The sequence below is a fragment of the Stegodyphus dumicola genome, chromosome 2 (genome assembly GCF_044657685.1).
Source record: "Stegodyphus dumicola isolate Sdum_Otavi_A_Nest chromosome 2, ASM4465768v1".
NCBI lineage: Eukaryota > Metazoa > Arthropoda > Arachnida > Araneae > Eresidae > Stegodyphus > Stegodyphus dumicola.
The window spans coordinates 119,733,229-119,754,151 of NC_140769.1; the positions used below are offsets into that span (position 1 = coordinate 119,733,229).

The window sequence follows — 20,923 nt, forward strand, 5'->3', positions numbered from 1 at the left end:
AGTCTGACTATTTTCCTTGATAGCAGCATCAACACAGACTAACATCTTGCTGTACAGCTTGCTGTTGAGAGTTGCCCTTTTTCCAGACAATCTTTGTAGATAATACCATGGCAACCCCACCAGATTACAAAGCATGATCTTTTTGTTAGTCAACTTGCACTTTGTGACGCTGCCAGCGGGCTAACCGGGTGCAGGCCAGACCCCTTTGCTGTTGAAATAAAGCCATTTTTCATCACAAGTGATGATTCGATCCAGAATTTTGTCATTGTGCTTATTATATCATATATATTATATTGTGTTTATTATATTATATTATATTGTGTTTATTATATTATATTATATTGTGTTTATTATTATATTATATTGTTTATTATTGTGTTTATTATTATATTACATTATATTATATTGTGTTTATTACTGTGTTTATTATTATTTATTACTTATAGTAATAAGTAGCTATATCTATTTATTTGAGCAGATTAGTTGCAGGCCAACACGTCTGTCCTTATCTGCTTGAGTCAGCTCATGCAGTACCCAGCAATTGAACTTCTACATCAAGTTTATGTGATGCATAACGCAACTAATGGACATTTCACTAACTCTCTCGCAAGCTTTTGAGTGGTTGCATACATACAGATCTTCTTCCACAAGTTCTCGCAGGCCGGCTGGGCCTCGTCAACATCAGTAGGCTTGCCAGAGTGCTCTGCTTCTCGAATGTCATGGCCTTTGATTTAGAACTTTCGGTACCAAACCTACACAGTATCGTATGATACAACATTAGTACCTTAAGCTGTACACATGATTTGGCGACATTCTGTAGCTTACTTTTTGCAATAGAAATGGAAGTAAATGAAGGTTCTAATTTGGTAACGTTAAAGTTCCATTTCAGACACCTTGCACTTAATGATAACGATATTTTTTTTACGGATTTCATGACAGTGTTCTAAAGCAAGTCTTCTTCTTTCAAATGCCAAAAATATTTTATGAAATATGATTAAACACGCCAACTTGGATTGTTTATACATGCAATATTTGCTGTGATGAGAAACTTTCATTAAAACCCGATATTTTATCATATACTGTAATGTTAAAAGCAGTTTGTAATTGAATTTCTTTTGCAAGTTTCTTTTAAATAAATAAATATAGTGATAGTTACTGGTGATTTACCTATGAATACTTTCAATCTGTTGTAATCTTAATGTAACCACATTCTTTATAAATTAAATTATTTGCACAATTTCTCAGTCTTATTTCTCATATTATAAAATTAGCCTCCCCCAAAAGGGTATTTATACAAGTAAATGTGGTATTTTATTAACAAGGGCTACAGGATAAAAATCATCACTAAATATATGATGATTATGCAATCACACTATTATGAGGAGCAGGGCTGTGGAGTCTGTAGGGAAAATGACCGACTCCGGCTCCTGGAATTTTAAAGACTCTCTCATATATATATATATATATATGTAAGCATAAACAAATGGGTTACAGCTTATTTTTTAATATAAAAGAAGTAATAGATGCTACAGTAAAAAAAAAAAAAAAAAAAAAAAAAAAAAAGATGGCATAGCAAATTATTTATATTAGCATTTATTATGAAATGAAAAGAACTGGCATTAGTTATTTCTAAGAAACACAGGGTTCGTACACATTTCCTTACATGAAAATTAAGGACTTTTAAGGACCATCAAAGAAAAAATTAAGGACCTATCAGCAAACAAACAAAACAAACAAAAAAACGAATAGAATAAAGCAATTATCCATTTAAGAAACTAACAGAAGTGTGTATTATGCACTATTATTAAATTCAATTTAATATTTAACATAAAACAATTTTGAAAATTAAACTAACACTTAACATAAAACAATTTTGAAAATTAAACTAACTCCCTACAAGTTATGAAGTAGATAACATTAAATTAAGAACATAATTTCTTGAAAAATTTGTATAAGTGTATTTCACACTAATAACAGCCACAGATATTTTAGATATTTACATGATTATTATTTAACTTATTTGATATTTATTTAAACACAGTCAACTACTATTATAATTGCAATGTAAAAATATTTTGCACATTAAAATAACAGATTTGTAAACATACAATTTATTTCTTTGGTTTTTTGAAAGATACTAGAATAATAAACTATGCAATAAAAGATACAAAACATTTAAGCTTTTTTAAAATCTGAAATTTTTTCAGATATTTTAACATCTAATTTATTTATGTCTATTTCCTTTTCTTTAACTATTCTTCTAAGTTCATTTGTTTTGATAAACAAATCAATGTTCCTGCTGGTCTCGGCTTCATCTGCTAAAAGCATCTATCGAAGCTGCTGCTGATCTTATTTCTTTATTAATTTCGATATTAAGAATACCCCCAGAAAATTTTATGTAATCAAATACTGTGCGTTGAGAAATGTATGATGAGTCACTTAAATTTTCAATTTCAACTGCTTTATTTGCAGAGAAGCCCCTTTCCACAAAGGCCTGTCCATGTGACAAGATAAAAATCATTTTCACTATTTTCCATACTTTAGAATAGTGAAAATCATGAAAATAAGAAGTGAGAAACGTGTCAAGAGAAAGATTTTGAGAATCAAAAGTAGAAAATTCATGTAAATTTGTCTAGTTTGTCTAGTACTTCTTTGTCTAGAATCTCTCCAAACTGCAGCAGAATTTCATCACAATTATCTTGTAAAACACGTTTATTCCGCGTTAATACCGTTAGAACTATTTTCATTTTGTTCTGGGCTTTTTCTGGACTTTTAGCCATCAACTGTGGGTCTATACAAGATGCATTTCGAATAAGAGAATAATTTATTGGATATTTAGCCATTGAGTGTTGTACCATTGTTAAGACACATTGTTGACCTTCTTGTTTCAGTACAAAACTTGCAACTTGTGAAATGTCCTTCTTGAGGCATTTATCATTCATTAACTGCTCAGCAATGAATCCCAAATAAACTTTACTTTTATCATTCTAACAATTTGGATCAGTAAAATTAAATTTATAAAGATTTTCGGTACTATTCGGTTTCGAGGGCCGTAAAAAAATTGCAGCGAAAATGTACGCGCAAAAGCGCCAAATCTAGCAAACGTGCCCATTTAACAGCGCGCCAAATCTAGCGTACGCGCTGATTTCAGATTGCGGAAGTTTATATAGTTCTATATTTCTTAAGATGCTATTGAAATACTAGTTTAATTTTTAAATTATTTTTTGATTTTAAATCCTTTTTTGATATCCTATGGATTTGTGGTGATAGCGATAAGGAGCGCGCCTTGCGCCCTCCGATAAGTGTGGCAACCCTAGAGGAGAAGTTTCTTACGAGTAGCGAGCAGAGCAAAACAACCACCAATCCTCGCATTCCATATCACAGATTATGTTCTTACTGCATTAATATAAATATTAACAAGACATAGTGCACAATAAAAATTAAGCTTTATTTCGGAACTTCGCGCACACTCCCCGACAGTCGGCCTGTTTCGCTCTGCTCGCTACTCGTAAGAAACTTCTCCTCTAGGGTTGCCACACTTATCGGAGGGCGCAAGGCATGCTCCTTATCGCTGGAATTGCCCATGATGAAAAGTCGGCAATAGAATTTTGGGTAAAGTGCAGAATCACCCACTGCTTGACACGTTTTTAAGAATTGCAAATACTCGGTATCCATATGCACATCGACCTATTTTTACTTTAAAAAAATCCTAGAATTGCACAAAAATGGCACTGCACACACCCTTGACTTTATCTATGTACACATCGACCTATTTTCACTTAAAAAGTAAAAAGAAAATTGACAAAAATCTAATTGTTTTTACCCTTGTAAAAAGCGGCAAACAAATAAGTGAGCGATTCTGCACTTTACTAAGAATATTTTCAAAAGAAAGGCATCATTCATTATAGAAAATTACTTTTGAACAACCAACGAGATGAAATTATGCTTTAGCGATAAGTTGGTAGCGAAATAGCGATGCAGGCATCCATTCAGTTATGTTTAGCAATTTTTATATAAATTATAATAATGATCTGAAATAGTTATTTACTCTTATGCTTCCATTCAGTCATGTTTAGCCTTTTTCGTATAAATTATAATAATAAAAAGTATTATATGAAATTAACCTTTCATCTAAATTAAAACATCAATCTTAAATAGTCATTTACTATTATAGTACTTCCTTTCTTGCGGCGATTATTAGGGTTGCTGCAATTATTTTTGGCAGCATTGGCATCAACAACAGTTTGGTGGTATTTTACGGTCCTCGAAACCGAATAGTACCAGATTTTCTGCTTTAGTTATTTTTGAATATTTGCCTAGTAATAATAGTTTTAGCGTCACTAAGAATCATTTTCTGGATTCTCATATTGATTTTTTTCCAAAAGATATTAAAAGCTGCAATTGATGAGTATGAGCAATGCATAATACATACATATATAACGTAAGCATACCCATAAAGAAAAATGAACCCCAACAAAAGCTGATCGACTGCTATTAAACTCTAAAGAGGGGTTTATCAGAGGGAAAATGGTAATTAGAATCAATTAAAATTCCATTTAATTTGTTTTAATTATTTATTTACTGTATCGATTTATTACTAATTGTAATGGATTGGAATATTTGAATATGAATTAGTTGAATATTTAAGAAAAATATTATGATTGCGAGAATAGGGAAAAAAAAAAAACATTTTTTGAATATTTACTTTCTTATAGAATGCAGATGAATTCATTTTTACTCAATGAAAATCAAAATTTAGTAGCTAATTAATCTGTCCTGTATCGAGCACTTTAGTTCTGTGATCCATATTAATGTGCGCTTTTTTTAAAAAAATTTAAATGCTTCAAGAATAATTAGAAAAGGGCATAACTCTCTTCTTACCCTTAAATTCTTCAATAAAAAAACTGCATTTTCAGCTATAATTAAGTGAAATAATTTTCTAAATATAATTCAAAGCATGAAAAATAAGGTACATAAACAGCTTGGAAATGAAACTAGCATTGAGATTCTCTTTAAGAAATATGGTGAAGCTTAAAAAGTCTACGAAGTGAAGTAATTCCGTAAAATATTTTCTAACTCTTTATGATTAAATTGCACTCAATTATAGTTTATAAACGACATGCAAATACTATTTAATGTATATGTTTGGGTGTGTGTGTGGCTCACTAGCGGCTGAGATGTAAAGTCGTTGAACTCTGGCAGGTCGATCCGGGGTTCGAATCCGGATCGACGGGGATGGCTGTATTGGCGTTTTCAAGGTTTTCCCCACGTGTAACGTGCATAAGAGTCACTTTTGCTTCGAAAGTTCTCCACGAGGCACCCTTACCCTTAGGCAAATAACCGTCGAATGCTTTGCTATAATCAAACAAACAAGACCAAACAATAGATATATAAATAAGTAGCTTAAAAAAACTGCTATATTTTATGTATACTTATCAAGTAGTATTTAAATATATATAATGATTAAAAGAAAGGAAAAGTCGAATCCTAACTGATTGTATATAATGTAATCCCTATGACGGCCCTAACAATTCTTTCTCACTTAAAGTCGTAACCCAGAAAGAGAACAAGTAAAATTAAACTTCAGATACGTATACAATACTGAATCTAACACAAAAAATACAAAATATAAAAATAAATTATACATGTACAAAACTTAACTAACTATTTATATTGATATTACATAAATAAAGGTATGATAATGAACACTGTATAATAAAGATATTTTATACCTTGTTCTATATTTGGTTCCATTTATATATACCTATACATAGATATATATATATAATTTAAGGATTCCATTTAAGGATTATAGTAGTAGTTAATACTACTACATATAAAACCCAAAAGTGCATCAATAATGTATTTTTCAGTATTATTTAGCTTCATTCTTAAGAATTTTCTGCAGTATAGTTTGCGTTATTTTATTCATAAGTCTCAAATAAAAACAATTATTGGTTATATGTCATTAGAAAATTAACCAAAAAGCAACGACCACAATGTAATTGAGAAACAGTCCTTAGCAGTGAAAAGGTTGAAAGCCATTCGGTTATGACTATTATCTCACATACTCAGTTACTTCGCATACATGGAACATAGCATTCGAAATGAAAAACTCAATATTTACTACAAATTCATTCGTGTAACAAATATCTGTCTTTCTACACCTATGGCTTTAAAAAAAGATGTTATTTATCTTACAGTTTATCGTCAAGTAATACATTTTCATTGTACAAAATTGCATTCATTCAAAGAATTCAATTTGTATTTTCCTCTGTATAAAACTGAATGTAGAGAAGTTAGATGTTTAAACAACCCCTACATTTTCAAAAGATCTGAAGCAAGATTGTCCCCTCCTTATCAGCTCTCCCCCTGAAAAAAGAGATTGTAAATTTACGACCTGACCGCATATGGGGGTATTTCCGTGTAGCAACCATTCCACTTATCGGTCATTTTCTTTTAATTTATTAATCTTCCGTTTCTTTTATTTTTTCCTTATCATTTCAACACTGACTTTTTCTTCAGGATTTAGCTTTTATTTTAATTTCTAGTTATAAATAGGTGAAATTAGCTTAATAACAAAAGATAATTTCAATCATTATCAAAATGAAATTTTATATCGACCAACTATTTGAATAAATGATGCGATATCAAAATTCAATAACATTCTTCTGAAAGCAGTATTCCTTTTATAAAAATACTTAATAAAATTCTAGTATACGGTGCAGCCTTGGTGCAATTTTGAAAATTATCGCCAACACCAAAATGACCCGTTTAACTACTCATCGTGTATGTCCCGTTTTCATCATAAAGTTGCCACATCCCTTATGCAACGGATACCTTGTGCATAGGATTAAACCAAATACTTAATTGTCTATTGACGCTTCAAAACGTATTTCCGAACTTCACTTTTTTTCGGCTAGCATTACCGAATTTGCCCTTGGCGACCTAAAATCGAAATGGAGCCAATAGATTTCCCACGAAATCGATAACAGACCCTCTGCAGAAATAAAACTCATAATCCCGATATCCCATACATATATGTGCAAAAGAGAATAAACTCCGTAGAATGTGATCAAAAATTAATTTATGGCTTAATTCAAACAAACACAGAAATTAAGGTAAGCAAAACCGTGTAAAAACAAATTGAAATGATAAAACGAAACTTAGCTTTCATGTGAATTTTCAGCGCTGACTTTCCCATTCTAGAAATTTCAATTTGTTCCACAAAGGCCGCATTTAGCTTTATAAGGATTGTCATCCATCAATATCCAGTCTTTGTAGTCAGCTTGATGAAGCCACGATTTATTGAAAATGCACTTTCCAGGCATCTCGTTCCTATTGGCGTTGGAGGGGTTGTGGCCTTCCAGGTTGGGATTGTTCTAATTTTGACAAATACTTTCAGAATCCCCCCCTTTTTTTTCCTCGAGCACCTTCATTATCACTTTCGCCTTTTAAAGAACTTCCGGCTTCACGCTTTCATCACAATCTGCATAAATTTATGGATAACACCTGTTTTGAAAGAGTGGGTGAATAGCCAATCAGATACCCGATACTTTCATCCTAGGGTAGCTAATTTTTTTTTTTATCGTTTGCAACGCAAATCCGCCAACAGATTGGTTAAGAGCCGTGTAATTTTAATTCCATATTCATGAGAAATCGCATTTCACACTTATAATGGCAATCATTAGAAATGATAAGAAATGTCAAATGAGCAAAATTAAGGACCGTTTATTCATTTTGACCAAAATTAAGGACTTTTAAGGACCAAAAATCATTTTTGAAAAATTTAAGGACTTTTAAGGACCGTACGAACCCTGGAAACAGTAAAGCTTTGGCAATATATTCTTTGTTGGAGGGCCATAGATCCAATTTGATAAAACTTCAGAGCTGAGAAGAGTCTTTCCACACTAATGTGAGTAGGAGGAAGAGCTGTTTCTATTAGGGCTACTTCTTCTAACTTTTCAGGATAGATTTTTATAAGTTTTAAAAGACGTGTCTTGCAAGCACAATCATATTTCTCTATTTCTTCAAAGGCCGTGCAGAAATCTTGTTTGTATTTCTTCATTTTTATATTGAAAGGCTCTTTGTTCTTTATTTTCATTCGCTTTGCCTTAGCCTTTTTAATATTACCCAAAAATATTTCTCAAAATCTAATTCATCTCTGGAAGAGGATGATAGAGACTTAATTGCAATGTCTGCATTTTGACTGTCCTGATTCGAATTCTCCAATTGTTCTGAGAAAAATTCGTTCTTAATGAAAGTTCATAGATGGCTTTCTTTGCCTTTTTAATTTGGTTGTCATCCAAGAAAATTCAGTATTTCAGATCTTCATATATTGAACCCAGCAAGATCACATTGTCTAGCAAACTAGTTTCTCTTTTCTTTATTGAAGAAATGATTCCTTCTGCAATAAACCCTCCATTTCAGAAAGAACAAATTTCACTTTCTTCCATTCTCGCCTCCTGTCAATTATTCAGATTGCAGCTTTTTCGTGGCTATATGCGGTGTAGAAAGAAGAATTTCCAATTTTGCAAGATCATTCCACAGTCTTTCGGTTAGTGAAACATTAGGGTTATCTGCATCTTCTAAATTCTTAATTCTAAAAACCTCTATCATCAAATATGTATTTCCTTATCGCATTGCTTGATCAATAATTGCCCCAGCTTGCTTCCTAAGAATGTCATCAATTTTAGGAGTTCTTGCTGCTATTGCTGCTTACCAGTGAGATTTGTAACTGAATGAATCAATTTAATCACTAATGGCAAATATCACATCCATCCTCCTTTATATTTATTAAAATGTCAATAAAATAGAAAATAACTATTTTTAATGTACACAATCCATAAATAAAAATAATAACTCAGGTTGCCATTAATTTTTTCAATTATTTTAATTTCATTTCAAATTCAAACTGTCCAACAAAAACTGGGGTCAGAGTCAACGTGTTTTTAGCAACTCCAAGTCCGACTCCTCCAAACCCTGCCCGACTCCACAGCCCTAATGAGGACACTTTTTGCTACTTGGGATCCTGTAGCAATGAAAATGATTCTCTCAAAAAGACATAGAGGTACATGTATTTTCATATTTTCCTGTCAGCTATGAAAGACTGGCTCTTGTAAATCAAAAAAATTGACAAAAATCTTTCAAAAGCTGCACCAATCATTTTGGAAGAATTTTAAAGAAGCAGATGGTGTTTTATATTTAGTTCGATAATCCCTGGCAATTCCTTATTAAGTTAACATAAGCAACAAGTACAATGTACAGATACAGCATTAAAAACTTAAATAAATAAGACTTCATACTCTATTACAAGAAACAAGAAATTAACTGACAAATACAGCCTTTAAAACTTGCACTAGTCATTCCAATGGCTAAAAGCCCTTTAATGGCATTTAAAATAGCAATAAACTCCCAGATGCACAGTTGGACGGAGACAAGCTGGTGGCGGGGTATTACAGTGTGGACAATGTTTTCATGGAACGCATTAGGACCCACAATTCCCATAGAACAATTGCTGACGTCTGTGCACTACGTGAACATCATTGCAGACCAGATTCCCCCATTCATGACAACAGTATTTCCAGTGGGGGATGGTATTTACCAACAGGATAATGCACCATGTCATAAGGGCTGAATCATCAGGGAGGGGTTCGAGAGACATCCCAGTGACTTTCAAGTCACGTCTTGGCCTCCAAATTTATCTGACATAATCCAATAGAGCATTTGTTGTCCCACCTGGAAAACCAAATTCGTGCTGCCACGCTACTCCCCCTCGCATTGTGCAGGACCAGTTGGTGAGCATTTGGTACTAGACACATCAGACTATGCCATGGTAGGTGCTGGCAGTTTTGAGGGCTAAAGGTGGTTCTAAATATCATTAACAGGGTGCTCACAATGTAATGGCCCTTTGGTTTATATATCTTACATATCTAAATTTTCAGAAAAAATTGAAAACCTATCTGCAAAACATGTAAGTTAGCAATATATTTTAGTAACTGAGAAAGAATCATAGTGTACATGTTCATACTTCCAAGTTAAAAATTAAGCACAATGCATTAAGCAAGCATAAGTAAAATATAACAAATTTGATTGCAACCAGCACTTATTCCATTACAAAATAATAAAAGCAAGAATTCTAAGAGTATTGAAATCATTTTCTTACTTCTATATTGCTAAGTGCCCTGTCTTGATTCCTCATAACTTCTTGTAACATAGCAGGATTTCGCATGATTTCCATTGTATGCCTCAAAAGATCAGGATTATTGAAAATGTGGTTAATTTCAGGATTCCTCTGAAAAACATGAAAAAATACTTTTAAAATTAATAACATTCATTCAAAGGCACTGTAAAAAGAAAATATTGCTACATATTTATATGTTCATAAAGTTAATGCTTATGCTTGTCGGCAGTTCCATTTGAAATATAAAACATTATTACCTAAGCACATCTGAAATATTCTACAGAAAACAAACTTGCTCCAGCACTTCTGATATTCCTGGATGCATTAGTAGAACATCACTTTGGCATCTGTCACAGATTGACAGCTGTGTTGTTTTGGATAACTTGAATTGTTTAACCCCTTAACTGTCACAGAAAATGTACAAGATTCATTTCCCAGTGGCACGGTTTTTCACAGAGGCGCGCATAGTTATACAATGTATTAGGGGGAAAATAAGTGCAAGTTTTACTTTCACAAAATAAAGAATAAAAGAAAAAAATGAATGCACAAAATTTAATGTTTTGAGTAAAATGTAATAAAAAGATGTAAGTATAATAAAAATGTTTTTATAATAAAAAAGATCCCTAAAATGGAGTTTCGATCAAGTCATTTTTAGACCAGTAAAGTGTAATATCAGGTTTCAGTATTATACCTTGTGAAATCAGTATACCTAAAAAAACATATATTTCTTCTGAACTGGTAGAATGCCACGATTTTGTTCTTGATTTTTCATTTGCAAGGTGTTTGTTGTCGTCTACAAAACGGTTAGTTTCAGTAACAATATAAAACAGGAGCAGTTCATAAAAAAAAAAAAAAAAAAAAAAAAAAAAAAATCAAAAAGATAAATGGGTTTAAAAAATCCATTATATCTTTCTTTATTCCTGGAACTTACTAAAAAAAAAAAAAAAAAAAAAAAAAGAGGGAGCACACAGAATTAAAAAAAATAAGTTTTACTCAAAAAACACCAGCCAATACTGCACAGTCATTACTTTCACCGCTTTAGATACACCCCTCTCTCCAATTTGACCCCACATTTCTCTGAAATAGTATCCTCCTTCGCATACTTTGTCAAGGTCATTGTGGTGCTTCATTAAAAAACGTTGCGAATAACTTTATGGGTAGCAGTGCACAGCAAATGATATTAGTTTGGAAGGGTGTATGTATACGCCTGTAGCAGTTAAGGGGTAAACATTTCAACCCACAAAAATCATTTTGGTTAGAGTAAGCAGGAGGGTCAGAGAATGAGAAATCTTGCACATAAAGCAGCTGTAAGACAGGGTTCTATTTCTAATAACAGAAATTCAAGCTTCTTTGGTCAAAATATAACACTGTCCTGCATGGTGGTTGAACTTTAGCTGCATTACATTATGAATTATACTGTCTCAAATAATACCACTTCATACATACCTTCTACAATGAATATGTTAACAATCTCTATCAGCCAAATGCAACTACTGCAAAATTTACACATGCCTTAAAGTTTCCATGATCTCTTCCAACAGTGAGGTATAAACATGCTTCTCTCACAACAGATCTTTCTCATTCATAATAGATGCAAAAATCAAAATAGATCTCCATGCTTTAAATTAGACAAATCCTCTGCACAAATTTAACATAAAACATTTGAAATATATTTATTCACATATTTACTGGAATCAGCGTGATAATGGTTGTTCACAGACTTTTATAAAAAAACTTTTCTATAATAATTTACATAAAAATATTTCTTAAAGGTTCTACTTCACTACATTTCCATGGATTATCACTCAGCATCTTGATTTACAACAAAAGAAATGTTTTCAACAATTTGCAGTACTATTTCTTCTTTGTCCATTTTCCAGTATGTTCTATGATCTACCCATTGTTTTAGGAATGTGTTTAAAAAATTACTCTTTTTATGTCTCTAAAACCAGAACAGTATGTTCACGAAACATCAAGAGATCAATTATTATTGATATTTTATCAATGAATACAAAAGGTGCAAGATAAATGATTTTACTGTTAAGGAGTTGCTTTCATTGAAAATAACACACAAAAAAAATTTCTTTAACACAATAAAATGTCATTTATCCCAAGTTAAATATTTTTTGAAAAAGATGGCTAATCTTTGGAATATGGTAACAGGTAGTTTGGCGGCATTTTGGTAAGGCGATAAAGGTTACTAGCTAGCACTTTAGCAGTGTACATGGATAAAGTCAAGAGTGTGCGCAATGCCATTTTTGTGCAATTCTGGGATGTTTTTTTAAGTGAAAATAGGTCGACGTGTACATGGATGATACCGTGTATGTGCAATTTTTAAAAACGCGGCAAGCAGTTTGCGATTCTGCGCTATCTCCGAATTTTGCACCTAATCTTCGTCATGATTAAGCATTTTTGTTCCATAAAAGTTCTAATATAAGAGTAATTTGGCTAGCAGATTGTTGGAAAAAATGTTGAGTAAAAAAAAAAAAAAATGCCTTTACTTCGTAAAAACAAAATGGCGTCCAAAATAAAACTAGCAGGTTGCTGTAGCAGGGTTGGTCGCCAAGTTACCATAATCCAAAGATTAACCAAAAAGACTTCTACATCCTGTTCTTTACAGAGACAGCCTAGACTTTAGACTTGTGTATGCAAAATTTTACTGCTTGCTCTAGCACCAGCCCATGCTTACCCCATGCTCTAACACCAGCCTTGGTTTTTTATTCACGAACATGATTTTTTTTTTCCTTTTCTTAAGGAATCAATCTCTTTTAATCTATTTTATAAACAATTAATAAGTGTGTGCTTATTGCAATTATTCTTTCAAACTCAATACCTGAAATAGCTGTAAAGTTAAGTACCATCTTGATATTTTACAATAATGTTTTCTCTCATTAAAAAAAAAAAAAAAAAAAAAAAAAAAAAATGCTTGGTGATTTTTTTTTTTTATTATGTATACTAAATTCTATAATGCTAAATTTCATGGTTATTCACAACTTTTTTTTATTGCAAAAAATAACACATAATTTAAAAATAATCTTTTTAGCAGAAGAAAAACAGCTCCTTAAATCCACAGCTTGTTTATAAGCGCTGTAAAATACACAACATTTAAATACATCAGACAAAATAATATGATGTTATCAAATAATTATTTTGTAACATTTCATATTTTACTGCTTACCTCCATAATCTGCTGCATCTGAGGATGATTCATAATCATATCTCTGAGAGTCTCTGGATTGGAGAATAGGGACTGCACAATAGGACTATCAAATAGCTGTCTCATCATTTCTGGATTATTCATAAGCTATGGAATTTTGCAAATTATTAGAAAACGACAAATTACATCCTTTACTTTAGGACTTATATCAGATATTTATGTCATTTGTTAATGTCAAATTATTTTAGTTACAGTTTAAATACAGTTTTTTAGCCTTCCAACACATGTGCTAGGCGCAAAGTTTATGACAAATTCTGTTTTTAATGCATATTTTTCCCATATCACAGCTGAGACATCTCAAGTTGATTTCTATTCCTCCTTTCAACCCTTCTCCACATCCTGGAATGTGCCAACAGGAAGTCGTACGACTTTTTTTGTTGTTTTATAATTTTTATATAATATTGAGATGAATAATATCAGCAATGAATCTTAGCAATATTTCGGGTGATGATAATGATATGTTTTACAATGGTAAAAATAAATATTCTACATGGCGAAAAGAGAAGTATGCATACTGCCCAAAGACGAAAAAGATGAATATTTTGAAAGTGTTACTTGGCCTAAAACCTCATGCCAAAGAATATAGAGGATGAAATACGATCATTTTTGAAAATAATTTATATAAATATCCTTGGTGAAAGTTTGGAATGTACAAATAAATACATGAGTTACTCAAGAAACTGCACTGTTACCTCAAGCCAGCTAACACAGCACCATGCCAAAGGATCTTCCTAAAGAATTTATCTATTACTTTCATGAAAAAGCATCTTCAATGGTGTGCCAAAATCCAAACACTACCTTCCATTTCAATTTTTTTAAATCATAATTATGTTACTTTTATTGATGAAGTACCACAGCATTGCTTATCGAAAAGAGGAACATGTGGATTATGTTGTCAGAGAAAAAAAAAAGAGCATCAGCATCTATAAAATGCAAAATACCCATGCAAACGTCATTGTATTACCGAAATTACTTGCATGGAATGCAATGAGAACTTCGAACATTGAAGAATCTTTAGCATTCTGTTTTTCTATTTTTGCTCAACTGCATTCTTTATTACTATTTTTTAATTTCGTTTATTTCTCTTTTTTAGAAATAAAAATATTAAAATTAAAATTAGGTTTTGCAACCAGTAAGACATTATACTAATATAAACATTTAAACATAATTTACTTTCATTTCAATGATACATCATATGTATTATCAATATTAACTCATTCACTCAATGGTACATCATCATATTACTAATATTCACTCATTTCTGTCATTTTTCATGCCCAAAACGGTAAAATAACAGGCGTTGGAAAAATACGATGTGCACATGCTCATGGAAAAATAATCGAAGCATGCGTGCTGGAAGGTTAAGTCATAAAGTTTTCATTTTCAGTTCAAGAAATTAAGCAGATATTTGTAGTAACATAAAAGAAATATTTGCTCTAAAATACTGAAATCTAACTGGCATTAAATTTTAGATATCTGATTCAAATAAACTAATTTGAATTCTTTTAAACATTTTGACACAAACTTTTTTCCAGCTCTATTCTGAAATGTTATGAAGTTGTTTGATTTATTATTTCCAAGAGAATTTGTCTCCTTCAAACTGTTGCAACTGAAATGAGATTCCTAAACTTACTGGACTCAAGAATGTTAATCTTAAGGGTTAACTAAGATTGTGCAAAAATATTTCAAGCTACTCATTAAGGATTTTTTTAAAAGTTCCTTCACTCCCCCTTCCTGTCATAATTTCATAAGCATACATATTAAAAATATTCTGAATAATCCATTTTACTTTGATGTACAATGTAAATTACATTGAATTTATCTTACTCTAAAAAAATAATACTTTATTATAATTCATGAATAAGGCATTAGAGAAAATTTGAAAAATTATTCATTAAAAATTGATCACTTTTTTTCTTTTAAGATAGTATTGAAAATTAGTGATGATCATGAAAAATCACTCATAAATACAGCCATTTATTTGAACAGTAAAGTGATAAAAATTATTTAGTCATTAAAGGGAAACAAAAATTTGGAAATAATACAGATAATCAAAGCGTCCTTATACAGAATAAAGTTGAAGATTATATTTTACTTAACGCTGAGGAAAATTAGGATTTCTCATGATATTCGGCCAATTCTTGATCGAGTGATGAAATATTAATTACACTGATAGACTTTCTAATTAATAATAGCAAATTCAGTACTTTCTGATCAGCTCCAATCCATACCTTAAATTAATATTTTTGGAATTTGACAAAGAAAAATAACATTTCGAGCACTATTCTCACACATTTCCTGTACCCTAATTTTCCAAACACAGAAATTTACAACTTTAAAGAAAACATTATAGAAAGAAATTATGAAGTTATTAGCTATTGGAAATAGAATAAATTAAAACAATTATCTATGCAAAACATTATTCTTCAACTACATTATAAGAACAAAACAAACTTGCATTATTAAACATCTAATATTTAACATATTTGTAAAAATATGTTTGATAATTTTTAGGTTGATTTCATTCTCAAATAATTAATATTAAAATAAGATTTCATAATAACAGTTACATATATTTTAAAGATTTGCATGGTCACTATGGGACCCCCCATTTATTAATTTCTGTTAAAAAGTAAAAAAAATCAATATAGATTTACAAAAATATGAAATAGACAAATTTTGGCTTCCAGGTGCTTATATTCAGGTGGAGGACTATATTATTCAAAATTTGGTGGTTTTTCAGGTACCATTGTTTTTTACAATGAGAGAGGCATACATACATACATGCAGATTCTTCATTATTTAATTTTATAATACAGGATGATAATATTTGGTGGCAACAATCCGAAAAGTGATAACACAAAATGCCATTTTGAGGCTAATAACCCTTCTGGACTAATAATATATTCCTCCTCTCCAAATAAAATCTACGAATGGAAAAATGAAGCGAAGCAGTGAAACGAAGCAGGTGTTCCATAAATAACATTTTTCTCCGAACTAACCAAGATTCCTGTATGTCACTTTCAAACACTACCTGGCTAAACATTACATCGTAGCAATCTATCAAATCCTAAATTCTAAAATTGTCACCATCCCTGATTATCCCACTCAGTGCTCCCGTAAGTTCTAAAATTTTTGCCACCCAGTACAGATGCATCAGCTCTGGTGCTGGCCGCCTTGCAAAGGGGAGGGGGTAGCATTCATCTATCCGAACTAAGCAATAATTAAAAAACCAATTATGCCATGTTTCATGTCACCTTACTAGATTTAAACTAATGGTAGGGCCCGGAAACTACCTTAAGTCTAAACGATTCCGAATCTCAGACTTTATATTGTATTCCTTATGCTCAGACATAATTTAAAATTGCATTTATAATAAAACAACAATTGAAAATTCAAGCACCCAAGCTTAGAAGTACAATATGAGAGTGCTCACCATTTTATACTATTACAAATGAGTGAACAAATCAAAATATTGGTTAGTCTATTCAAATCAGAGACAAGGTTTGAACAAAGAAAATAACAATCAACGCTTTTTTACAATTTAAAATGTAAGACAGAGAAAAGTGTGACTATTGTAATTTTTACAGACATAAATTATAAAAATTTAAAAGAAAATATTTAATTGTAAGAAATGAAAATAAATTATCTTAATTACTAGAAATATTTAAAAAATACAGAAAATAATACCTCTCTTTGCATTCTTTGCTGCATATCAGAAAAAGCTGGACTGTTGGCAAGTCCTGCAAGGCCTCCTAACCCCCCCATTCCAGGAAGTCCACCAAAACCCCCAAGCCCAAACATATTTCCAGGTGGATTGGTTGGGTTCTGAAAATTAATATTCAAATGTATTAAAAAATATCAAGAGCACTGTTAACCTAACATTAATCTAAAAGCAATAATACACTGCATTCACAATCTTTTGAATGATTTTTTTTAAATAAATGTTCAACATATTTATTTCAAAATTATATTTAAGTAGCATTTAAATATACTTTTCCAGGTCTTAAAGGGGGAAAAAAAAAGGAAAGACCAAAGGTAATCCATAAAAGACTAACACAATACATATACAAAAAAAAAAAAAAAAAAAAGGGACACCTTTGAATGTTATAATGCACATGAAAACAAACACCCGATCTTCAGAAATGACCTGACAAGATTCGCAACACAGAATAAAGGTCTGGTGAATATAGAGGGTGATATAAAACATCTCAGCCATACTCAATAAGACCTTTGCATGATACTCATCAAAACATAAGGCCAAACATCATCATGATAGAAGATGCCTCCACTATTGGTCATTTCTATGTACTTTCATAACTGTTTTTAAAGCTATCATCTGGGTACAGTATTTTTATGAATTTATTGTCTAAGTGAATGGCAACAATTATTATTATATAATTCCTTTGTAGTCCAGTCACACATAAAACCATTTTTTGGGAAGAAGTCTCTTCCTTCTTCTTTCTTTCTTTTTTATAAAAGAGGTTCTTTTGGCTTAACCCCATGATCTTTTTCTTGTAACACTATTGCATAGTATCCATTTCTCATCTTTCAGCAATGAGCCATTTCAAAAAAGCAGCTTCTTTATTTCTTTTAAGTGAAGAATTACATGCCAAGATTTGAACAAGCATATTCTGCTTTGTTAAAGTATGGGGAAGCCATACATTGTCAGAGAATACATACCCTATCTTCTTCAAATGATCACATACTGTACTTTTTGGAATACAGTCAAAAAGTCATTAATTCAGACACCCATAATGTAGAATGATCTATAATACGGACCTCAAAGCTAAAAACTTTCTGCGCATGCTTCGTGTTGACGCATGCACAGAAAGACCTTTACAGCTGCGAATATGCATGTTCGCATGTGCATAATATGTTTATGCATGCGCATTTAATGTATAAGGGACGGTATAAGCTAAGCTAAAATTATCTAATTCAGTTAATGTTGCAGATTGTGTTGTTCCTTAATCTTCGAACTGGATCCGGCTTATTATTTTTTGCAGACTGTTAGAGCAATTTTATAAAAGAAAGCTTGAACTTTTGATTATGTCAAATAGAATTTCCGATATATATTTACTAATATTTAAAGGATCTACAAAGTAAAAGTATGTTTCGAAGTCCATTAAACAAAAAGTGGAATTGCAGCAAAAAATGGACAAAAGCATATCCTTCGTTTCTCTAACCAATCTTCAGGCCAGATGTTTTTATTTTATTTGGCTCATAATTCCTTACTAAATGTAGTATTTCATCTCGATGTACTCCGTCTTTGATATAAATTAAGTCAAATTTCTCGTCAATATAATTTGCTTCCGATAGTGAAGAAAATGACACAGAGGTTATTGAAAACAAAAAAATTTCAATTGACAAATTAGTCGGTATTCTCGACACAGCAATTATAGGACTTGAACAGCGGAACGTTGTAACTGAAGAAGAAATTATTTCTGTTTATAGAATTAAAGAGAAAGTATTATCACATAAAACGAAGCAACTTAAACAACTTACATTGAAAGAAATGTTTAATAAAGTAAACAAATAAATATTAAGCTTTTTTTTTTTTTTTTTTTTTTGTAAATTTTGATACCCTTTAGATCATAATTGTTCTTTATTTCATAAATTATGGTTTCATATTTTTAATTTTATAACTTCTGCATGCCATCTTACCATTTTTAAACTGATGATCTATAATCAGGAAAAATCGATAATCCGGAATCGCCGAAGTCCTGACGAATCCAGATTAATGACTTTTGACTGTATTTAGGCTGTTTAACCCATTAACCACCAAAACTACAAGGAATGTTTCTTTTCTCATGAAAATAATAACAAATATTAAATTAAGCATTTATAACATAAATTTACATTGAAAATAAAAAAAATGCTCTTACCTGAGGAAAATGCGAGTGTTGCGTTCGCGCAACGTCAGCGGAATAAGACTATACGGATGTTTAATGAGTAGGATTGTACTCTTGTGATGTTTCTTTTGAGTGGAGCGCAGGATTACTTTTTAGCTGTATAACGTTTTATAAATCTACAAATCACTTTACTTGTAATTAATTTAACATTAAAATGTACATTGTATTTCTTTTACAAATACAGATTATTTCAACTGCAAGATTCAAGCATGAAAAGCTTGATTACAATCATGATGTAAAGCTACATTACATACTTTGCATCTATAAACAGTCTGGCTATGGTACTCTTTACAACAAAGTCTTGTGTTATGAACAGACTTTACGATAAAATGTCTACCATCTCCATGCAACAGTTTTTGAATGCTGAATTTTTTAGGTCTTCCTGTTTCTGATCTATTTCTGGCTGATTCTACACTCTCAATGGGAGTTTGCAAAAGGAATAATGCATTCTCGCGTCTGAAATCTAAAAGAGACTTTATATTTCCAGTAGCAAAAAGTGGTGATATTTAGTAAGTTTAGATACGGTCTCACCTCATATAATTTATCAGTATTGTCAAATGCAAATTCTGCTTCAGATTCCTGTACTGCAAACGTGATATCGATTCTCGTACAACAGGAACAGAAATGCCCTTATCAAAAGACCAATACATTTTTCTTGAGGTTATGAATGATATCCTGTAAGCAATAATATTCCAATAAATCTTCTCATAAGGCTTCAGATGCAATAAATCCTGGGCGCCTTTTTTTTTTTCCCCCCCCCCGCTGAGCGTATATATTTATCTGTTCAACGAGAAGAGAGTAAATGTCTAAACCAAAACGAAAATCGAAAATCTGTGCACTAGTTTTACCTTGTAATTTGTCTTTTATAATTTCTCTTCTATCTCTTTCTTCATGTTCTTCCTAACAGTTCCTTTTTTATCCACATCAATATTTCAGTCTTCTGCTTTTTAAACTTTTTAGTATGACTATAACTGCTTTTAGAAGGCTGAAACTTACTTCTTACGCAAATTTCAACTTCCCCAGCAGTATCATTTGGTAAAATATCATTATCATTATTTAAAACATTGCCATTCCTTTTTCTTCGTCACTAGATTCTGCAATTTCTGGGGAACAACATCAGTTTCCCTCTGGTCATTATTAACATTATCATCATCTGTTTCTTCATCAAAAAATCTTTGAAGGGCTTCTGATAATGAAAGATACCTCGTTATAGGCATTTTCAAACAACCAGAACATTGAAAGGAATGAGTGAAAAAGGAGGTTGACTACCCGTTTTCTGCTGACGTTACGTCAGCACAACACCTGTTTTCCCTTCCTTCCCAACATAAATATAAATATCTGACTGATGTAAACTGTGACTTTGACTAAAAATAGATCACTTATAAAGAGGGCGATTCGATTCTTTCGTTAAATATTTTCAGCAAAAATAGCCGGTCCAAAATTTTGCTTAAAGTACGAGATTAATTATTATAAACAAAATGATAGTTGAAGGCAAATAATTTTTTTTTACAGAAATAATCTTCATAATATTCCCTACACAAAATCATCTGCTGGTATAAAATATCTTACGTAGTTATATTTATATACGTTGCGTCAATGCAACACCAGCGG

The 20,923-nt window shown here is 31.5% G+C and overlaps 1 protein-coding gene across 2 annotated transcripts in view; it reads right to left on the minus strand.

The window, feature by feature from the left end:
- Positions 1-20,923, minus strand: part of LOC118205479 (ubiquilin-1-like) — a 96,720-nt gene that overhangs the window by 56,433 nt on the left and 19,364 nt on the right. For both annotated transcript variants that reach the window (XM_085811098.1, XM_085811097.1), the window contains 3 exons: positions 17,091-17,228; positions 13,362-13,487; positions 10,166-10,294 (listed from right to left, as the gene is read on the minus strand). In XM_085811098.1, the coding sequence (XP_085667224.1) occupies positions 10,166-10,294; positions 13,362-13,487; positions 17,091-17,228 (393 nt within the window). The remainder of the gene's footprint in view (positions 1-10,165; positions 10,295-13,361; positions 13,488-17,090; positions 17,229-20,923) is intronic.